This window comes from Rhipicephalus microplus, chromosome X (assembly GCF_043290135.1).
Source record: "Rhipicephalus microplus isolate Deutch F79 chromosome X, USDA_Rmic, whole genome shotgun sequence".
Taxonomy (NCBI): Eukaryota; Metazoa; Arthropoda; class Arachnida; order Ixodida; family Ixodidae; genus Rhipicephalus; species Rhipicephalus microplus.
In genome coordinates this window covers 68,153,290-68,163,488 of record NC_134710.1, presented here as the reverse complement: position 1 = coordinate 68,163,488, position 10,199 = coordinate 68,153,290, and the positions used below count along the sequence as shown (strand labels likewise).

Sequence of the window (10,199 nt, the reverse complement as noted above, 5' to 3'; positions counted from 1 at the left end):
AAAACCTCAATTTGCAACCTACAGCAAATATTACATTTTAGATATTCGTCTTATTTATTATACACACTGCCAAATTTGTCTGCAGAAATTAATTAAGGTGAACCCTGAAACTGCAGTGACTAAGTCAGATCTTGAGTAGTACTTCACAAAGCAATGACTCGTCAACATTTGGTTCTGGTGAAAAAAAAGTTTGCAGTTGATTTTTAACAATAAAATATCAGAATATTTTAAAAGCAACAAAAACTGGACGAGTTGGTAGAAATTCATTATGGAATGGTTTCAGTGCACACAGAACCCACCAAGATGAAAGAAGCAAATGCTGTTTGTCTATTTTCGTCTTTGTAGCATGCCAACATCATTCTATGATGAATCAGCTTATTTAGCTCAGCACCTAAGGAGAAGATTTTGCACTTATTGCTGCACTCTTCAAGCTCCAACTTCACAGTAAAGTAGCATTTTATTCCGGTATTTTTAAATGTAAAATGTACCCATATTTCCTGTTTTACTTTTTCAGGAAATACCAGATTCAAGCCAACTTTGTATCTAGGGGGGCTAGCTGAAGATGAGAGCATAAGCTTGTTTCCCCAAGAAGAGCTTAATTTGGGCGAGTTCGTTCATCATGGTTGCATTGAAGTAATAGTGCAACAGCAGTAGAAAGAGAGTAAATGTACAAGAGCACTGCTCCCATCTGCTCAGTGTTTGGATTCAGGCCCGAGACATTATGCCAGGCGGCCAACACCATAAAGCCACTAAAGAATGTCATAGTTAACTTGGTATTCCAATATTTTTAATGTATTTGCCGGTACTCCTAAAGCAGCAGCAAGCTTATGTCATGGTTCAAAGCCTGATACAGAAGCACCAAACCCGCCATTAACTCCATCTTCACGAATTTTCATAGGTATGGGCACCCATTTCATGTCTTACTGCATTGCCAGCTCTTAGCAATAGGCATCTGAAGTGTGATCCTTCAGCTAATCAATCTTCAAATAAAATAAAATTCACTTGTCCAATACAAGGTTGCGTTTGTCGGAAAATAAGCAAAAACACGGAAAAACAGCACCATTCACAGGGCGTACTTTATTATGCTCCAACAAAAAAAGTACACAGACTTCTGTTCTCTGAGAACAGTTGACGGTAACAGCATTTCATCCAGATTTTTAGGGGCCATTATAATTTTCTGAGAAACAATTCATTGGACTTGAGTGCTATTACAAAGCAACTATGTTGCATCACAAACGTTGGAGCTCTAAAAAAAATCAACAACATTAAGCACTCAGACAAAGCAAAACACTCTTGAAAAGCACACTTTGAAATACTTGCACGCAAAATCCCAGCACAAACATGCAGACGTAGCACTAACATTGGAGCATTATCTACAGCCACAAATTCAATTCATTAGAATGGCTGCACAATATGTTCCTGCTCTACATTTTTGTCAAGCAGCAATGTTTGCAGGTTGAGAAAAATTGCAGGAGTAAAATGATATAAAAGTAAAACATGAATAACCTCAAAAAAATAATTACGTCGTTCAAGAATTTCATTACGTCGTTCGAAAATGCCGCTGCCAGAGTTTGCAAAAATGCTATCACTTGAAGTGATTATGGGAGGTGAAAAATATTAACAAGACTGTAATGATGACTTGGAAGATGCGTGCTGCACGTCTGTACGTCACGTGTGATACATTGAAAAAATGCGTCCGTTCTTTGCGGCAGCTCTCAAGGCCACTCAGTGGGTTGGGCGAGTTTATGCCCGGCAATTCATTCGTGAACACCTGGTTTCTCCCCCGCCCCCCTGGAGTGTCCACAAAAAATGGAAGATGGGTTGAAGCATGGGAAACAGGGAAGCAAGATTGTATACCAGATGAGGCACACTGAGCTTCCTTGATGGCCCAATTACTTGATGTCCTTGATGTGGTTCTTCAAGTACTTCATCATCCCAAACATGCGCACACGCTTATGCCCTGCAGAGCATGAACAAATACTGAAATTAACACAGCAGAAAAACAGAGGATAGGAATGTATCAACAAAACAATTATAAATGTTACCAGTAATTAAACATATTACTTAAGCAACGTCACCATTGTTCATTGCATAATCAAGTGCAAAGTAGCAACATGAGCTTGCAGAATGAACGGTTCTCACTAAAATGATGAAATTGTATGATGAATGATATATTTTCTACCCTATAGCTTCTGCCATCTGCAATTTGCGCAGTATTGGCATAACTTTAACTTCACACCTTCACCGAATCCAACATTACCTTTAGTGGTCGATTAAAGTATTGATGTCACATTTCAACCAATGAGCATTATAACTACTGCTTTACTCTACAAATTTGTTGTGCAGTCCTCCTCAGTATACTGTACATGTTCGCATGTGTCAGCCTGCACAAGTCCATGTTTGACTTTCTGGTTCAAAATATTGACAAATTGCTGCAAAGTGGGCACGTTTTCAATGTCTAAGAGTGGCCAACATATCAGCCATCGGGTGCTCTCACCAATGAGCATTATAACTACTGCTTTACTCTACAAATTTGTTGTGCAGTCCTCCTCAGTATACTGTACATGTTCGCATGTGTCAGCCTGCACAAGTCCATGTTTGACTTTCTGGTTCAAAATATTGACAAATTGCTGCAAAGTGGGCACGTTTTCAATGTCTAAGAGTGGCCAACATATCAGCCATCGGGTGCTCTCAAGACAAGATGCTTGTGACAGGGGCACAGCCAGGTCCCCTGGCATGCGTCTCAACTGAAAAAGCTTTTTCTACAACAGAGAGACTAGCATAAAATGACACTATTCCACACCAGCCTTCCCGTAGCCCATTGGGTTACTGGAAGAGAAAATATGAACACCCAGTGGCCGGGCTTTTCAAACTGGTGGTGTGGAGCTGAAGTGCTACAGCAGCAAATGGAAAAAGGTTTTATGTTTCTTGGGTGGGGGGGGGGGGGGGGGGGGTGTTAAATGCTTATGTATACCAGTTGTACCAGCTAACTTGAACCAAGATATATATAAAAAAGACGTGCTCTAGAAAAGTTCTGCCTGTTGTATATATTAATGGTAGTCAATTATACATAAAACTAGTACTTCTCTCATAACTAAGGTCCAATTAATTATTGAACTTTAACTAGCCAACATTATTTTTCTTGCTTGGATAGGTAAAACATTAACGTTGTGTTGTAGTTCACCTCAAACAACCCCAGAATCAAGCATTAACTTAGTGCTCAGTTATGCGCTGATGTAATATTTTATATATAACTATGATTGAAGTCTTACTTGTTTGTAGTGCTTGTATGATAATGTAGTAGTCTACACACAATTCTTAATTATATTCAACTTGTCAAGACACCAACAACGAAGCTTCATGTAATGAACTCCATGTAGCAAGTTGCAACAAGCTTAACACTCGGGCATGCAGATCACCGTTAATTCAAACCTCATTAAAACAAAGTTGGATGTTTCCCAAACATAAGTTGGTTATATCTGAAATTTTGTTAAATTTTCATTCCCATCACTGTGTCTATTGCAAAACTATTTATCATTTACTTTGTTATAATGGATATTTCATTATATCCCAGTTTGTTATATCGAGGCTTGTGTGTATATGTCTGCTACAGCAGACCACAGAATTGGGCCCCCACAATAAAGGAGCCCTAAAAAACCTGACTGAAATAGTCTGAGAGCTTGCATTACTTTTAGGCACCAAACAGCCATAATCATCCTTTGAGGCCCTCAACTCACATCAGAGTCCTTCAATGCTTTTCTGGTCATGAAACTCCGCCCGTAGATTAATACAGATACAGAAGCTGCCACTAGTGTTGCCGCCGTCAACGGGGGGACGTCCGTGAGTGCATGCTGCTCTCGGCTGAATGTTGAGCCGGTTCCAGGCAATGGTTTCTCTTGCACCAAACCGCAGTAATTCAACTACACCTGATATGCAATGTGGCTGTGACATATACGAGTGAGGAACTTACTTTTGCGCGTTTTTAAGAGACATCAAGGCTGCAATGGGTTCAGTCGTGTTGGACTCTGCAATATTCTCCGATTATGTTGTTCCAGCACGGTTCCTTACCTTAGGCAGTACAGCACGAGAGAATTTATTCAGACGCGATATTTACCGAGACTTCTAACACTGCATAAGCCTTGTAAACTCGCCAGCTCGCAAAACGAAGTTTCACAGCGAGAGTTGAGCCAGTGCTTACCGTGCTATTTACAACCAGACTACTTATACGGTACGGTACATGACCACATTATAACAAATAAAAGCTCTACATTCTTGTGTTTAAAGTTTATAAAAGCTCAGCTCACTTCACTGCAGCCTAACACACATATATTTTGTTACACTTGAAATCGGGAATGACGAAGCTTTAGCAAGGTAACATCCATGTGCAGCGTCCCACGCTATTCTCTAAAGGGTCTTGCAACCACATCCGACAAGTAACTGACAACTACTATGTGGACAATATTGCACGAGTAAATGTGTGTCGCACTTTACATCGTGCAGCATAGCAAGGGCACTCGGGCATGGTGGCACCTCAACAAATCGCAACGCGAGTTACTTTGACTGCTTAGATGAACTACGTTTGCACCATGGTGATGCAACGAATTTATTGATGAAGACCGCTCACAGGGTAGACTTGATTAAATGAGACGAAGTGGCATTTCTCTAATCTAGAGAAAACAAGCACACGTGTTCACAACCAAAGCTCTATAGTGCTTTTGATTTATTCAAAACATGAAAAACACAACATGGGCAGAACAAACAAAAAACGTGCCAAGCCAAGGAAGCACTAACTCTCACAGAGTCCACACTTTTTCATAATTGCTTATTTCAATGCGTATGTTTAATCATTTCACACTGTCGAGCCACAAATTTACAGCAAACAAAGCAGGAATGCTACGATTGAAGAATAGAGAAAAATACTAGGAGATAACCTTAGAAATTGAATAGCTATGAATGACACTTTTTCTAGCATAGAAAAGCTCTGTGCAAGGCCAATAAATGAAGGCAGCAAGCTACTGAAAAAAAAAAAAACAGAGCAAACTGGTGTAATTCGAAAAAGACATTAGCTTTTGATAACATTGATTGAATGAAAGTAGAAAGAAAACCTATTTGAACAACAGCAAACAATAAAAGAATGCAAAGCACCTAATAAACTAGCAGGAACATAAAAAAACATAGCACACTATGAAAGAAAAAGATTTGGCCAATAACTCTCCTTCCTGCGTTACAAAGGCACACTTTTCTTTCTTCACTACGAAGTCAGTTCGAATAACGTTTGTGGTGTCGAATTTTTTCTTGCAGACTCAGAATCGCACATTTTCAGAATCCCACCAGCTGCCTGTCGCGGTATTGCACGTTTCCATTTGTCCTTTTCATCACTGTCCCCAGCGAAACTGAAACACCTTTTCACACGCACCTCTGTAGCCGGAGCGCCGACCCGGCACACAGCAAGTCTTTGGCATCATCGCTCACATGCAACACACACGACAGCCTTCAGTGGCACAAACTTAGAAAGATATGGAAGGCGGAATGCCGATGCAGAGTCTCCAGCTTTCTAGCGAAGCTCTCCTCAATGCCCCCTGCGCGCTTCTGGTGCTGCCATGCGGCTATTGTGGCATATAGCAAGCTCCCCTCATAGCAATACGGAGGAGTTTAATGACCAAAAAAGCATTGAAGCACTCTGCTAACATACAAGTCAAATAACAACTAGCTCTACCTTCAGCAAACTCTAGCTTCAAAATGTTAGCATTACAGAATACTTTGATAACGTTGACTATAATTGCACCAGAAGTACTAACACAATTTCTCACTTATCATTTTATTGTGTCAAATGAGAGGCCAAGCCCCAAGAGCATAGGAAAATGTAAGTGCAAGTGTATTCTGAAAAATAAATTACAGAATGCTTTTAAAAGCTAGCTCTGGTTTCTACCGTACCCTGACGTCGCAACATGGTATAAGTAGCGCTACCAGGCGGTAGAATGGGCCCGCGTAAGTTCTCATGACATATCCTCATCCGTGTGTCACTTCTTTGATTGTCTACTTCGCCTGCTACGCGCCATAAGTGTGGCCGTTGTCATGGCAGGGGGGGGGGGGGGGGGCACAATGTTGGGATGGAATCACTTTCAAGTCACAGGTGTTTTGTCGGCATTCCAAAATCGATCAGCAACTGCATGTTGAGCGAGTATGCGTCCGGAGACTGAAGTGCAGCGAACTTGGTTAGCGTCCCGTCTTTGTCTCGGAAATGGTGCATGAAGTCGACCCACGCTTGTCTCAGTGCCAGATCTGACAGGAATCTGTGGAACTTACACCTATTGTCCCCCGTTTCACTAGTGCTATGACAACAAACTCAAAATCGAACGATTATTTTGCTCTAGAATTGTGCATGTACACAATTCCAGACTCCGCTAGCTTGTTTCACAGGTACAGTAGATGACAGTGACCGCACGGCATGTGCAGACAATCGAGAAGGCGATGCGCAAGCTGCCATTTTTGGTGTTTTAGTGCTTCATGTCTTCACAATTAGCCAGACCGCTGTGTGAATAATAATATTAATTTTGGGGTTTAACTTCACCAAACCACCATGTGATTGTGAGGATCGCTGTAAAAAAAGGGCTCCGGAAATTTCGATCACATAGGGTTCTTTAACATGCACCTAAACCAAGCACACGGGCCTCGAGCATTTTCGCCTCCATCGAAATGCAGCCGCCACGACCTGTGGGTCAGCAGCCAAGCGCCTTAGCCACTAGACCATTGTCTCGGGTCTGACGCGTGAAGTCACCAGGATTAGTACTGTAGCCTGAAGTCAAGTTAAGGTAGATGTCGGTAGGTGTGCCACGAGATATTTGACTTTAATATCAAAATAAAAGATTTTATGAGCACTTGCTGAGCATCACACTTGCTCAGAGCCATCTCTGTATACAGGAGATTTGTATGGCAAAGTAAACTTGCCCCCCCAAAAAATAGAAAGGTGTCAGTACCCTTTTAAATGAACATACATACATCAGCCAACTTGTGCGAATCTTGAAAATTGTGGTTTGTTGAATATTCTTAACTTCCCTAAGGAACCATTAGTTGTTAAATAGGAAATTGCATTTAAACTACTATTTGTAGATGACGACAAAAAACAAATTGCAAGGATCCGGCGGTGGAAACCCATATACATAACTTATGAAGGCGTGCAGAGAGCTTACCAAAAGAAGGAAGGTACACTGCCCCAACTGTAACCTTTGAAAGTACATAAAACAATGAACAGCAAAAGCCTACACACAACTGATTGTCAATAGGAACTGGTGGCAGTCCTGCAACTACCTGAGAGGCACACTGAAAATGTGTGCGACCTATTGATGAATGCTCGACTCAGCAGATAGCTGAACAGACCAGTGTAGCAATAAAACTCGTAGAAAATGAATTTGTGAACATGACAGTAGAGCTCACTGACAGCACAAAACAACTACTAAATTATTTGAGGTCACAAGATAACACCAACTCACACCATTCAAAACATGGGTTACCATAGAATCGAAAACACAGAACTCAGAACTCCCATCACTAGGATGTAAATTCATAAATAAGCACTTTCCTTTATGAAAAAAAAAATACTTCATTAGGACCAGGGCAAATTAAAAGGGGCATCAAATGAAGAGGTTGGAAATGTCATAACAATGTAATCGTTGACATCATGTTGTGCTACTATGGGAGAACGTAGAGAGACACCTATGGATGTGATAGGAGACTCCATCGTGGATCGGGGCATGCACGGACACCTACATGTGCAGTAAGGGGCAGAGGGTCCTATAAAGGAAGTTATCCGATTGACACTGCAGTGCATGTGAGGACAGGATGGCATTCACGCAAAATTTGATGACTTAGAAGCAGCGAGGTGGTTATCACATTTCTGACAGTGAAAGATGTTAAACCAGCCATTATTCATCACTGGATGGTGACTGTACAAGGGAAAGACTGTGTGACCGAAGAGTTCGTGACAACATGGAGTACCCATTTTCATGCAGGCTGCAAGAGTTTGATGATGAAAGACCAGGTGCGTCCTCATGTCTCCAGGGTCACATATGTGGATTCGGCCAAGTTCAAAAGGGAGCATATTGACCATCTGCCCTGCAGCCCGGACATGTTGCCCTGTGATTTATTTACATGTGTTTGGTCACAGGAAAAAAAATCTGAAAGGGAAGCGCTTCAACTCTATGAATGACAAAGGCGAGGATGCTGCGATGGACCGAGTCTCCTCGCAGCCACAAAAATTCTGGGAACAAGTAATCCTTCGGCTCACTCATCAATTTGATCTTGTGTCTAGGCACATAATATATACTTTGAATAAAGTCTTTGTTTATACCCACAGTGTCATTTTGTACCTTTTCATTTGAACACCTTTTGTGCCAAGGCAATGGTTCCAAGACTTCAGTGACGAGCCACTTGCTGCACGTCACCAGCAGAAGCCAGACCCTTGCAGCCCACAATGCTGTGCTGCAGCATTGTGTACAATGGTACAAGCAGCACACAATGCTGAGCTTGCACAAAGAGTGAAATGCACTATTCCGGATCTCCATGCTTAGATTTTTGTCACGTATCAACTCAAGAGATCTTGCTGGGACTGAACGCACCTGGCGCAAAAGAAGACTGGGCCTTCCTCACACCAGACATAGAGAAAGTATTTCGGCAAGATGTCACACTGTAACATTTAAGAAAGGTTGGAAACAGGTCTGTAGCCAGGAATGCTTTTTTTTATGGAGGGGGGGGGGGGGGGCGTGTCACACTAGCTGAAGGCCTTTCCATTCAGGAAAGACACCTAATATGTTTTGTGCCCCAGCTGCCCTGGTTATGGGCTTCATTGGAAACCACCGGGTGCAGACACTGCACAATTGATACTAGTAATGTCGAAGGCTTCCTCATGAACAGAACTGCAACAAGGATATGGGATCAACAAAACCAGACCCTCTCAAAGTCTTGAGAAAAGCTCAATCCTGTCACCTCTGCTCTTCCACATTGGTACGCGAGGAATAGATGAATAGGTCCAAAACATCAAGGACCTGGGCACTGCCATCTACACAGATGATAAGAATCTGTGGGCAAGCAAAGTATCATGTGGACAGAAACAAGACATTTTTCAAAAAGCGACAAACATTGTACAACGGTACATAGAAGCAGTGTGCATGAGTAGCTCCCCTGTGAGGATTTCCCAGTCGAGAAGCAGTTCGAAACATGTATGTCGCAACACTGGCACTCAAGCTGACCTTGTGCCTTAAGGAATGCAGATTATGGCAACAAGTTCAAGACTTGTTTCATAATACACTTTTTTTCGCAAGCACAATTTTCGCAAGCACAATTTTTGCAAGCACAATTTTCGCAAGCCCGTTTTTTGCAGAGTTTACCCATCTATATTCATCATCGGTCGACAAAGGTGTATGGCGACAAGCATATGTCCATTGAACACACACAAAAGTGGAGCAGGGAGTTAAGTGCTGGTCATGAACCATAAAGCATGGAGGGAAAGACTGTCAGTTTTGGAGGCGATTATTGTGACGGTCTAATGCAAAGTGCTTTAAAAAAGAAGGATCACTATCCGTGAACTTGTTGCTCGTATTGCTGGAAGTCCTTACAGAACAGTGGAAAAAGCTTTAAATGAAAAATTGGGGTATCACATGTGTTGTGCACGATGAGTATTGCACGCGTTGACAGCAGAACACAAGGAGGAATGTGCTCACTAGTCCTTAATCTTAATCAGTGTCAAGAAGATAAGGAAGGATGAATGAAATCAAGTGTTACTAGAGACAACACAAAGGGGTTTCCTTTCTATCCCAAAATGAAACATACCGTATTTACTCACACAATTACCCCCCCCCCCCCCCCCCCTAGGTCCTTGAAAGAAGGAAAAATTATTTTTAATGTATCTGTTCCATTTTATTTCAGCATGATAACCAGTGCCGTTGACGATCGAAACAACATTAAATCAAGCCATTATATCACAAAATAACAATGCAATAAAAGTCGAAACATAGTTTCACAACCATGCTAAACAGTTGTGGGCAACACAAGCACGGATGTCAATCAAAATTTGAAAGTTGCGCCTTATGCGGCTAAGCGTCATCCGTCAAATGCAGGTGAAACCTCTTTGATAATAGCGCCATGCAAGCACAGCGGCACAAAACGAAGTAAAAAACAAAGCGCATGACTTCCAAAATGGCGGG

General features: G+C 41.8%; 1 protein-coding gene across 1 annotated transcript in view; it reads right to left on the bottom strand.

The window, feature by feature from the left end:
• Positions 1-1,062: 1,062 nt before the first annotated feature.
• Positions 1,063-10,199, bottom strand: part of Non2 (upstream activation factor subunit spp27 homolog Non2) — a 78,698-nt gene continuing 69,561 nt past the window's right edge. Inside the window, exon 9 of the mRNA XM_037426954.2 lies at positions 1,063-1,960. Within this exon, the coding sequence (XP_037282851.1) occupies positions 1,893-1,960 (68 nt within the window). The 3' untranslated portion in view covers positions 1,063-1,892. The remainder of the gene's footprint in view (positions 1,961-10,199) is intronic.